Below are 13,159 nucleotides of genomic sequence, written 5' to 3'. Positions count from 1 at the left end.
CAGTATTGCCAACTGCTGCATGCCTAAGATGAAGCGCATGTCGCAATGCACCTTATTTTGCGCATTTACAATATGAAATTACATTAATTTGCTGAGGGGAAAAAAAAAAAAAAAAAAAAACAGTTTCTCCCTGAGTTCTACAGGAAAGTTTTTTTGTGCCCCAACAGATGCGTTTAATATTCTGCTTTTGCAGTATAATGGACATATACAAAATGCAGGCATGGGAACGAAGACCCAGTCCAGTCCCATAGGTAAGATTGTTTATTTCTCCCCTATTCTACCATACAGGTTCACAGAGAAGGAATGGGGAGGAGGGGAGTCCTCTTTAAGAACTGTAGAGTTAAAATCTTAAGAAATCTCCAAAAATCAATAAAATATAAAATTCTTCCAATTTAGATATAAAAACAGGCACTTGGATATGCAAAAGTAAACAATTTATACTACATTTACTTCGGTGCAAATCTAAGAATAAGGCATACTTTGCTTCAAAAAATATTTACTTATTGCTTTACATACAGTTTCTAGCTGAGAAAACGACATTAGGACATTGCCGGAAAAAAAAAAAAACACAAGTACACAGTTTAATGGAAGGTTGCCATGTGCAAAACAGATATATTGCACCAATTACATTGCTTTAGACCTCATCTTCCACACAGACGTTGTCAGTCTATTGTTGATCAGCCACGCCCACTGACGCATTTCGTCCCACCCACTGGAGCATGATCACAGAGGAATACTCTGATCAAGCCCTGGTGGGCGGGGAGAAACATCAGAGGGCGAGGCCGGCATGATGGCTAAGGCCATCCTCTACACACGGGACTGTATGGGAGGTGAAAGCAGTACCTTTTCTATTCCTTCCATACTAGTGACTGGACTGACACTGGGGCACCGCTCCCCTATATCTGCGGGTGTGGTGATCCCTTTGACATTCAGCTTCTGAGCGGGGCCATTACGTCTCATACTGTTGATCAGTAGACGGACAACTCCTAAAGCCAACAGATTAATTTTCTTAATCACGTCTAGTACAGTACATGTGGTTATTCTGCACAATTACTGAATGTACCAACGTAAAGCTGAACTTCGGCCACAAAAGGTTTTTATTCAAATATATTTCCTCAATAGCTACAAATGTACATCAAATGTCATTGCAAACCCAGTTATAATCTTGTACAATCAGAAATGACAACACTATGTTGCACATTACCTGTGCAAAGCTGTGGGAGGAACCCAACAGGCCCATCCAGTACAGGCTGCCTGAAGAAAACTACAAGAGGGAGTGGATACAAGACCTGCCACATTGCACAAGGAGAGAAAGTAGCAGTGACTGGTCTTTATACACAAACTTCCTGCATAACAGGTATAATTTTTTTTATTGGATTACTGTACATATCTGGAAGGAATAACCAAAGCAAACCAAGAGAGAATACACATGCCTCTTTTATTTAGGCAATATTTGCTTATCCTGGAGTCCAGCTTTAAGTGGCCATAGAGCAACTATAGTGTCCCACATGATCTAGAGATTTGGCTACAGGTTAGCAACATTTCAGATCTGGTAGACTACTAGTGGGCTAACTGATCCATAAATGTAAAACTTCTCTTGCAGAATCTGACAGCAAAATCTCAGGGTCCAAACTCTGCACACCTTCCATAGAAGAGAATTCTGTTTCTTTTATCTTACTTTTAGATCCTGGGGGTCAATCCCCTCCCAATATCAATATTTCAGATCTGGTAGATGCTAGTGAGTTGATTGCTCTATAAATATAGAAAAACTATTGGAGTCTTTGACAGCAAGTCGTGCTTCAAACTCTGCCTACTAGAGAGAATCATATTCCCCCCCACATTTTGTTTTCACAGAATGTGCAAATACTCCTACTGCATGGGATGTGAGCATGGTTTAGGAAGAGGCAGAGCTTGAAAACACAAGGAGACCTCATCACATATAACAAACATTTACCAACAAGTCCCTCTGTAGAGAACAGAGGTATAGTTTTTGGGGGTAATCGCCCAATCCCAAGGTCAAGTCAAGTTGAATCTTCACATGTATGGGCACCATCTAATGTCACCAAAGGTGTATACATTATACAGAGTGATGATACTTTTCAATATTTGCCACTTTTTTTCCTTTACAGTTCCAGTAACACAGCTCCTCCCAACATTGTAAACACTTGTTGCCAGTGAACATTGCTTTGCCACCACAAATGAATTTTGCTTGAAGTTTTATCAACACTTAGCACAGCTGAGAGAAAACCTTATTTTTGTCTTGTTATTTCCATAAAAGCCTTTTGATTTTGTTTTAAAAGTTAGTACGTAACCTTTTATTCTCTTCACGTAGCTTTTCTATCTCTGAAACTAAGTTTTCATTTATAGAGTATCGTTCAAGAAGCATTTGAATTTCAGTCTAAAAGAGGAGAAAAGAACAGATAAAACAGACACATAGGTAAATGCTAAGATGTGCAGCAAAATGCAGTAAACTACTAATATATTATTTATATGCAACTTGTCATTTAAATGTAAATGAAAAACACCGGCTACTTAAAACACAAATAACAGCATATTCCACTCATAAAAATAAACACGTTTAATCCTTCAGTGACTAGAAATCATTGAACAGCAGGCAGTGTTTGCTGAAAAGGTTTGTGTAACTTGGGTTAAAGGAGTTTGAAGAGGAAAAAAAAGGTAAAAACTCATATATGTGTCATGTTTTGAAACCAATGCCAACAGGAATGCAGAGTACCATTAAAAATTAAGAAACCGCTTCTGCAAACATAACAACTGAAACCTGTAGTAAGACAATAACAGATATTCAATTGGTGACCTGAAAATGCTGGTAGCTTGGATGTTATGCTAACACTTTTCAATACTTTTTAAATAACTGTCTCAGAAGTAGTATAAAGCTCTAGGAAGTTGCAGAAGCGTCAAAAGCTTATATCCAAGTTATTTAAACTAAAGAAAAAAAATATATATTTTTTACTAGTTAAATAATTTTCTTTAAATTACATCACAGGGATCAGAAAGGCTAATCCTTCAACCAACGGGTTATGCTCCACCTCCAGGTGATGGACAATGACAAAATACAAAGCTGCAACCCAGCCCTGCATAACCCAAGCTTTCCCAGCATGCCCTCAGCTTAGTGGAAAGCAATGCCAGACAAACCCCAGACAGAGGGAAGGACCCTGTGATATACTTCAAAAAAAGGATTTTACAGGTAAGTGAAAAATGAGATTTTTTTGTTACCGCAAAAATCCTTCTGAGTTGACAGGCACAGCTTTTCTATTCTTGATCATAGTGTATAGCACCACCTACAGGATTAGGACACCAAGCAGAAAAAAGAGCCAAACACCAGCTATAGGCAGTCCCCTTTATGCTATAGGCAATACAGTTAGTCAAAAAGCAGTGTAAGTAGAGGGAAAAAAAAAACCCCTCAAGAGGGGTGGGTGCTATGTCTGTCAATGAACTCAAAGAAAGGGATTTTATGGTAACAAAAAAAAATCAAATTTTCTTTAAGTTTACTGATGGACACAGCTCTTTTATTCTTGACCATAGGGACATCCGAAAGCAGGGCATCAATAAACGATGGGCCAAAAAAAAAAACAAAAAAAACGGGCAAATAGGCAAACATGCCAGCCACCCACACAAAATCCTCCATGGGGGAACAAGTTACCCTGAACAGCAGCCTGTAAAAATCTTCCTGCCAAACAAGCACGCGAACACATACATAGTATACCTTGCAAACTTGAGACAGACACCTGACCTCAGAACGCCCAATAGCCACCAATTGCTTTGGAGGAAAGTGCCATGATAGAGAGCAGTGAAGCCCGACCATCAATTGTAAAAACCTAAACAGTCATCTGATGAATCCCACAGGAAGTAGCGGCAGATGAGGCCACCAGGGCATTCCAGGGGCCATCAGTGAGAAGCAAAAGAGGACGAATCAGACCTCTGGAAGGGTGCTGTAGCAGACAGGTATAAATGAGAAAGTCCTCAGCAGGTGGAAATCTGCTACCACCTACAGAAATATAGGGGACATGGATGGAGGACCCCCTTTATACTTATGTACGACTGAGTGGAAAAAGGTCCCCAAGACACCCACCATGTGGAAATGAAGGCAACCAAAAAGGCAACTCTCTGAAATAGCATCAATAAAGGATTACCCAGACCCCCCCCTCCCCTCAAAAAGAGGCTTCTGAAGAACCCTCAGGTCCCACATAGCAGAAAAGGGGACGGCACATGCAGCGCCACATGGTAAGCCCCTTGGATGAAGGTATGATGCAGGTAATGCATAGCCATAGGTTGGAGGAAAAAATTGCCATGGCAGAAAACTGTTCTTGAATGGTACTGGAAGCTTTTGTGCAATGCCCTGCTGGAAAACCAAAATTCAAGTCACGCAGAGTGGGCACGGAAATACACCCAGAGTTTCGCACCAGGTGAAGTGAGCCTCCCAGGTGTTGGATTAATCGCTCAATAGGAAAAAACTGCACACTGTCAACATAGTTGGGAGTACCAAAAAAAAAACAAAAAAAAAACCTTGACTTCCAGAACCAGGCTCTCAAGAGTCACGCAGTCGGATCCAGAAATAGTGAAAGAACGGTCCTCAGTACAGAAAATCTTCCTGAAGATGTAGCTTTCAAGGAGCATTACAACAAGCTAGCCACCAGAAAGGAGGGCAACCGTTCAGCTTTTATACTGCAAAGCTGAAGAAGGAAACATGTAAATAAAATACCGCCCCCTGATGCCAACAACACGCCATCGCACCCACCAAGGGGCCCTCTCGCTCTTGCCACACACCTCTGCACCTTTCTTTGGAGGCAGGACACCAAGAGATCCCTATACGAGGTGCTCCAACGTAGGCAGATCTGACAGATTATGTTCGGATGTAGAGACCACACCCTGTAATCCAGCATCTGATGACTGAGGTATGCCGCCTGCCAGTTCCTGATGCCTAGAAGGTACACGGTAGAGAAAACAAGGTCATGAAGGTTCGACCGTTGAAAGATGCACAAGACCTCCAGCACCGCTGCCGCATTCCAGATACCGCTCTGGAAAGATGTAGGTCACCGTGGGAGTGTCATCTGGGAGGATCCTGACCAGGTACCCTCGGAGAAGGTCCATCCAGTGATCCAGAGGAGCATGTCCAGGTAGCCATACTGACAATCCCCCATTGACTCAGCAAAGTCAGTACCTGGGCCAGCACCTTCGAAAAGTAGAAACCAGGACAAAAAGGGAGGCACCCCAAATGACAAAGCGTCTTCTCAATTGCAAAACAAAAGAAGCGCAAATGGAAACAAGCTGGCATACATCCATAATGCCCAGAGAGTACAGGGAAACACCTTGATGAAAGGAAGTCACCACAGAACGGATAGATTCCACTTGATCTCCAGCACCCACACACAATGCAGGGCCTAAAGGTCCTGGAGCTTTTGGAACCATTAACAGGTGGAGGATTAGAAGAAAAATGTTGATGCCGGATTTAAGAGTTCGCAGCCCAGAGATAAGGGAGGTCCAAAGGCCACGAACCAGCAAAGGCAGGTGGGAACAAAGGTTCATGCTTAGGAGAACATGCCTTGATCACCAGCAAGGCTCCCATCATCCATCCACTACACATCTGCATCAGAGGCTGGTCAGTAGCTCTGAGTAAAGGGATTCGTCCCCGAAACGCGTCACCCACTTGACGGCACTGACAGTTGGAACACCTTGCTTGCCGTTGTGGCCATCGTCATTATGCAAATTCTTTTTAGATACATGCTTCGTCTGTATGTTTTTATTTTTCACTCCTTTCAATAAACCTTGGATAATGCACTAGGTGTGTGCCCCACCTGTTTATTCTCTATCTAGAGACAGGGGGATATCCATAATAGTTTTAAATTGGCGGTTTTTGTACTAAAGTATCCCGCTCTCTTTGTATAGCTTCCTTTGTGTGAAATACCTGGTGATCCTACCAGTTCCCCTGCTTTCCTATTCCAAACTGATCATATTAGGCATAATGGCACAGTGTGGTCAGTTTTTTTTGGCTGTGCTGGGAGAAGAGCCTGCCTGTCCTTTAATGATCAGACTTGTGCTGATACACCCTCTGCAAAGCCATTCAGTGGGAAGATCAGTGTACTGCAGTTTCTCAGCCCCCACCTCCTTAACCACTTCAAGACCGGACACTTTTACCCCCTTCCTGACCAGGGCAATTTTCAGCTTTCAGCGCTATCACACTTTGAATGACAATTACGCGGTCATGCAACGCTGTACCCAAATGAATTTTTTACCATTTTTTTGAAACAGATAAAGCTTTATTTTGGTGGTATTTATTTACCGCTGGGATTTTTATTTTTCTTGCTATGTGAATGAAAATGTCCAAAAATTTTGAAAAGTGTTTTTTTTATAAAATTTTGCAAATAAATAATATTTCATCATAAATCTTTGCCAAAATTTATTCCGTTATCTTTTTAGTAAAAAAAAAAAAAAAATCCAAATTAGTTTATAACAAAAATTATAATTTTTAAACATTTTTTTTTACATTTTTATTTTATTTTTTTATATTATTTTTTATTTTTTTTTACATATTGTCACCCTAGCAGTACAGTGACACCATGGTGACACTGTACTACTTGTGGGGGGTGATGAAGATTTTTTTTTTTTTTTTTTTTTTACACATTGCTTTTACACCCATATAGGATGTAAAAGCAATCATTTCTCTTTCTCTCTGTGTGCATTCATGCACTCATTGAGAAGTACTGACTGAGCTGTGATTGGTCACAGCTTGTCAGATGGTACAAGCCTGTTGTGAATAGGCTTGTACCATGTGACCTCTGTGATCATTCACAGATTTCACACGTAGTAAGCAATGATGTCACAAGTGACATCTTGCTTACTACTTTGCATGTGATCACTGATTGGCCAATCAGTGATCACATGATCGGGACCTCGTACAGAGGTCCCGTCCGACGATCGGTGTTTCACTGTGTCCGGAGGACACAGCGGGCACCGGATCGCGGTGCTGCGTGCTCCCAGGGAGCGCGCACAAGCAGGGTGCGGGGAGGCCGTTTATAGACGGCCACCCGACCCTGCAGTGCCACCGTCCGGCCGTTTATATGCAACGGCCGGTCGGGAAGTGGTTAAACCCCTTATGAAGCTGAGAACAAAGATTATGTGATCGCAACATGACAAATGACAAAACTCATCCCATGGAAAACTTCCTATTGGGAAATGTCTGTACCTCACACCAAGCAAAGTACACTTTTCAAGTGTGGGATTGTTGACTTCCTAACTTTCAGGAGGGTAGGTATAACTGAATCCGAAAGACCCCTATCCTTCAGGAATTGTGCTTCAACAGCCATGATCGTAAAGCCAGTGTCCTTGAAGCAGGATCTAACAAGGTCCTTGGGACAGCAGAACGAGATGATCTGGGAGGGACCATGGAGCATCTACCAGAAGTCTGAACCCTCCTGAGCCAATTCAGTGCAGTGATAATTACTTCGGAATACCATCTCTATGCAGCAAAGCAGGTGAGGAAGACAACTAAGCAGGGAACAGGCATAAATCAGACTCAACTGATCCTACAGGGTCACATCACACCCTGGATGGAGAGACCAAATCCTCTGGATCCAGACATTGGTGAAAAAAAAAAAAAAGTCAGCTTGCTGGACAGAGCCGGAATGTGAAAAGCTAGAAATCAGAGTAGCATCTTTTTTAGCTATGTGAATTAAGTTGACTCCCCGATGTAGGCCACATCCATGGTGGTGTTCAACTTCACCCTGAGAAGTGACTTCAAAGACAGGAAGACCAATGCAGAAGAGATGAGTGGATCTCCCCGAGGTCAAATACACTGATCAGAAAAAGAACTTACTCCTATGACAACTTCCCTCGAACTGAGAGGGAACCCACAACTCCTCCCTAATCTGGCAAACTGGTGTCCATCAGAATTGTCCAAGATATTGGAAGAAATAATTTTTCTGACTCCAACACTCGTTCAGAATTTCACTACTCCAGAGCTAAATTAGGTCTTGCTGGTCAGACACCACGAGATACAGGGACTGAAACCATTTGTCTCACAATACCGGAATGTTGAGCTGCAACAGTCTTGAGTGAAGCTGGGAGTATTTGACTGCTTCAAAGAAGGCCATCATCAAGCATAGATCCCTCATGCAGAAACAAATTGAGATTTTCCCTGGATCTCAGAATCTTCACCTGCAGAGTTTTACCAAGGGAAGGAAACCCCAAGACAGAGTCATGGCTTAACTAGACCCAGGAACTCCACTGAAGAGTCAAAGCTGACTTTTTCAGAGTCAAGATTCAACTGAAGCTCTGTAAACATAATGTAAAACACCAGCGAATAGAGACTGTCAAACATTTTCCAGCCCATCCACGGAAAAACATGGCTCCTGGAAAAAAGTTCCAAGTGCTGGCACACCTAATGGCCCCCATATCCTTAGCCATGTTCTTATCCCAGACCCAAGTTAGACTGTAAACCCACATCGCAGGGAATAGAGGGCTGCATGGCCACTCCCACCAGGGAAAAGGATGCCTTAAAGAGGGCCTCTAACCTATAGACTGATTAATAATAGAAAGGTACATATTTCTTTCATGATGGTTTTCTTTTAAGGATAAAAATGATTAGGTGTGTGAACACGAAATGGTCTACGTTTTCTGAGTTGAAATATAAGCTTTCCCAACAGGTTCTCCTTGTAACAGAGTTTAAGGATGACCCAAGAGCTCCAGGGGGATGCTGCTTCTTAAAACAAAGACCAGAGAACTTGGACATCATACACTATTGTTCACAGAGAGGCTTCTATTGGACTACATTCCAAGTATCTCTTACCGGGAGGAGGCCCTGTAGAGACCCACAGTATTCTGTGATTATATCCCATGCCTTGGAATCCTATAAGTAGTACTCAAATGCACTGAGAAAAGCTTGAACATGGCGGATGTTTTGGCTGGCCTATTCAGCATGTTTTGCACTTTTAAAAAAGCAACTTTTGAATTCTCTAGTGGTCGAAATGTTCAGTGTATGTACATGATGGCGGAAGAACACAAAACAAAGCAGCATATTATTTCCACTGTGCCAAAATCTTGCTATTCTGGCATTCACCTATAAATCATGACAGGAAGGAATGACTGATCAGTAAGATTTTTCAAAAACATGTTTACTGAAAATTTTCAATATACATAACCTTTTCTCAGCAATGACAAGCAGGTCATTGTATCCAGACCCACTGGAACTTGCATAGCTAGGCCAATGAATCATGAAAATAATTTCCCTGAATTAGGAAGGGAGGGGGGGATGGGGGAACACTGTCCTAGACCTGTTAAGTGCAAAAATTCATGTTGATGGACAGAATCTACACTATTTAAATGAATCCTATATTACAAAAAGCATTTTTTTTCAATCTACATCACACAATGGGTTTTTTTTTTAGTAGTGTCTACGTACTGTGAACTGAACCTTATTTGTGGCAGCACGTCAATAAAATATTAAGTGAACTGCCTACAAGCTACTTAGAAAGCAAAGCTATACAATTTTCAAATAACAGGTTCTTTCACAGCTGCTTATATTAAGCTTTATTAAGACAATACTTTTCTCGAACAAATGCTGAGCAAGGTAGTCTCTTTAGTGTTGCTTTCTTTGGCATTTTTAATACTGCAATACATTTTGTAACTTCCTAATATCTAGCATTTTTTTTTGCTTCCTCAATTTACAAAAAACAGAAAAAACACAATGGTTCGGCAATAATTTTACATTAAGGTGTATGAGCTACGTTTCTGTATACATACCGACTGCAAGTGAAATTGCTTAATCATCTCCACTTGTAAATTAACAATGTCTCTATGACAGGCTTCCCTAGAAAGAAAAAGAAATCTGGTCATTATCATACTGTATCTACCAAAACATCTAAAATACTTGGCAAAGCTTAGATTTCAGAGAGCTGTCAATAGAAGCTTTAAATTAAACCTTTAAAGTGGTTGTAACCCCCTACGTATACCCAGTGAAGTGACTGGCTTCATGGGATACACAGATGAAACAAATCCTACTAAATTTGTACTAGTTTATCTGCAGTTTTCTCTTCTCTACATCTGTTCAAAGTCCAGAATTTCTAAAGCTTGTCTGAGCTGTCAGAAAACAGGGGACAGAGGTAGAAATTACACACTGCAGAGCTCAGTGAGGGGATGGGAAGGGGAACCACTCCCTTCCCCCTCCTTTTCACACAGCACACAGGAACAGAGCCGAGGCTGTCAAATCACAGGTTGTGTGCTGCAGGTCTCTACCCATCACCTTTCTCTCTTGGTGTCAGGAAAACTTGTCACAACTTACTCATGCAGATAGACTAATGGAAAAGCAGAGAGAAATGACACTTGGATGCTCTGGATGGAGACAAGTAGAAACTATAGAGGAATATTCTTTATACATATTTCATGTCTGCGATTTACAACCACTTTGTTTCCCAAAACGGTCACATTCAAAACACGCCTCACTTAATAATGGTCCCAGTTGTCAATGTGCTTATGTCAGCTCTCAACTGAACTTTCAAACCCCCAAATGGCTAAAGTCTAGGTTGGTGTTGTCTTCTTATGAAAAGAGGAGGAGGATTTAATGCCTCTTTAATAATAGTAGCATGAAGTGAACTAGTTTAAGGCATGTAACATGAAACAGGTAAAACAATGAGGGGAAATTATTATGACTGTACAGTTTATAACACAACTGTCATCAAAAGGTAAAACCTAAGTGCGATGATAGCAAAATATGACAAAATACAAACTGTGTTGGGAGAATTTGCATGTGTACTGAGCACCATGAGGCCCTCATCTTCTGCAAGATTCGCAAATTGGTAATAAAATGGTCAGATTTAACCTCTTTTGCTACCTCTGATGTGTGTCTTGCAGCCAGCAGCAGCGCTGGCATGTACACAAACTTCTAGCTGTTACAGTAGATGAGAGGTTGTTTCCATTTTCTCAGCTGTCTGTCGGCTTTCTTGTGGAAGAGATTTATTGCTGCCCGATCACTTCCACATGTGGTAATGTTTCAGTGTGTTAATCCTGTAATGGCTGCAAAAAAAATGGCTGCATTGTACCTCTAGGCCAAAGAAACAATTCAAGTATTTTCTCACTTTTAATCCCTTTTATTGTTGTATTGGGTCGGTTTTGTAATATCTTTCTGGTACAGTTTTTTCCTTTTCATTAAATATTTTAAAATAGGTTAAACCTAACCTATGAATGTCCTAATAAAAAAAAACAAACAAAAAACGACACTTTGCCTCAGTGAGGAGATAACTTAGTGCCAACTAGGTTACATTCATAGTTCTAGTCTGGTTGAAAAAAAAAAAAAAAAAAGGACAAAAGTCCATCCAGTTCAACCATTAAAAAAAAAAAAAAGTGAATCCTATACCCACAGTTGATCCAGAGGAAGGAAAAAAAAAACAGCAAAGCATGATGCAATTTGCTCCTGCAGGGAAAAAATTCCTTCCTGATTCCTCGAGCGGCGATCGAATATTCCTTGGATCAACTTCAGATCATAAGAGAATAGGGAAACCAATAAATAAAAGATCAAAAGTCGCTTATAAAACAATTTATGTCAAACTCAATATTGAGTCGACGAGGGGCCTGGGTCTGCATCCTAAAAATCCACCTAGATTCAAACTGGCTGAGGGAGCGAATCCTGTTTCTCCCTCTCCAGTCGGGTTGATACTTCTCAATCCTCCAGAACACTAGTGATGAGGGATCTCTCCCATGGCGAGTGGAAAAATGTCTGGAAACACTGTTTCGGATAGCCTTTTTTGATGTTCTGAACAGGTTCCCTTAGTCTCTTCCACAGGAAACGTTTCTTTTAGCTGGGAGGAAAGTGACAGCTAATTCTGTGAGCTATCGTGAAGAAAACAAAAAAGCTGGTAATTATATTTAACAACCAGCACTGACATATAGCGACAGCCAGGCACTGTATACACTGCTCCTCTCCTGCCTTTCTCAGCCGCCCCCTTCACATCTGCAGTATGCAGCCTCCTGTATCAGTACCTGTATCGGCTAAATTCTTCCTATCAGCAAAACACCTATAGGGCTATTTTCGGCCAATATGTTTCGGTGCCCGAAATTTCAGTGCATCCCTATATAATATGCTTCTATAAATGTCTACTAGAGTCAAACAGAATGCCTGAATATGACACCATATAAACCCCTCCTAGGTAGTTTGTATTAAAATACAATCAATTATAGGGGGACAGATGGAGAGAAAACAAGTGGTTGTGTCAGGCACTACAGGTAAAAAATAAATATAAAAATGTCCTCATGACCAAAATTTAAATAACACAAACCCTGCAGAGGAAATAACTGTAAACTCTCTATATATTGTAGATAACATGGGAAGCTGGTGGCTAGAATATTAAGCCCAGAGCACCCAGCAATGACCTAAAATGCAAAAATAGAAAATAAACAAATAATGAGCAATAACAGAAGGAGGGTAGGAAAAACGTAATGTACATCCAAATCAATTGCATAACAATTTCATATTTTCCCCCATCTTTCCTATTTGTACGGATGAATTAGCCCAATCACAAAAATGAATCCAAATAATCCAGTCAAGAGTCATCTAGGACATGTCAGTGCCCATAAACTGATGGCATCTGTGCGTCTGTGGATGCTGGATAAATGCATAAAGAAAAGCCACATTCCCAACTATACAAAGTATGGCTCTGGATGCCGATGCATGTGCAGTGCGTATAGCAACCCCCCAGACAAGCGGCGCACGATGGCACCCCCCGACCAATAGGCGGGATTACGTTGCGTGCTGGAAGTCCGCCAATGCACATACCAGCAACCCGGTAGATACCAGACAGTGGGACAATCAGGGACGACCAGCAAATGTTTGCAGACAAGTGAACCTTGTCCTCACTTATTGCTGTAGAGCAGAGACTGCCCGCAGAAAACTTCAGGAGGTCCCAGTGCACCGGGTGGGAAGGAGAAAAATCCAGGGGGTACATCCCAGTGGCACCTAGTGGATAAATGAAGATGACAGACCAGCTAGCAAAATATTACATCATAGATTCAGAAAACCCCAGCTAGTGCATTAAATCAATACATTACACATTTAACAATATATGTGTAACATATTGCTTAAATGCATTTATTCTTTGATAGAGTATACAGCCATCTTTTTTTCTTTTTTTTCCTTTAACTTATTCACTTTAGC

At 41.2% G+C, this 13,159-nt stretch overlaps 1 protein-coding gene across 3 annotated transcripts in view; it reads right to left on the bottom strand.

Annotated features, from left to right (window-relative positions):
* Positions 1-245: 245 nt before the first annotated feature.
* Positions 246-13,159, bottom strand: part of NEDD1 (NEDD1 gamma-tubulin ring complex targeting factor) — a 101,089-nt gene continuing 88,175 nt past the window's right edge. For all 3 annotated transcript variants that reach the window (XM_089651943.1, XM_089651924.1, XM_089651934.1), the window contains 2 exons: positions 9,757-9,823; positions 246-2,398 (listed from right to left, as the gene is read on the bottom strand). In XM_089651943.1, the coding sequence (XP_089508069.1) occupies positions 2,294-2,398; positions 9,757-9,823 (172 nt within the window). In that variant the 3' untranslated portion in view covers positions 246-2,293. The remainder of the gene's footprint in view (positions 2,399-9,756; positions 9,824-13,159) is intronic.

The sequence above is a fragment of the Staurois parvus genome, unplaced genomic scaffold (assembly GCF_062004578.1).
Source record: "Staurois parvus isolate SC_StPar_1 unplaced genomic scaffold, SC_StPar_1.0 ptg000025l, whole genome shotgun sequence".
Classification (NCBI taxonomy): Eukaryota; Metazoa; Chordata; class Amphibia; order Anura; family Ranidae; genus Staurois; species Staurois parvus.
This window is presented reverse-complemented; position numbering and strand designations above follow the sequence as displayed.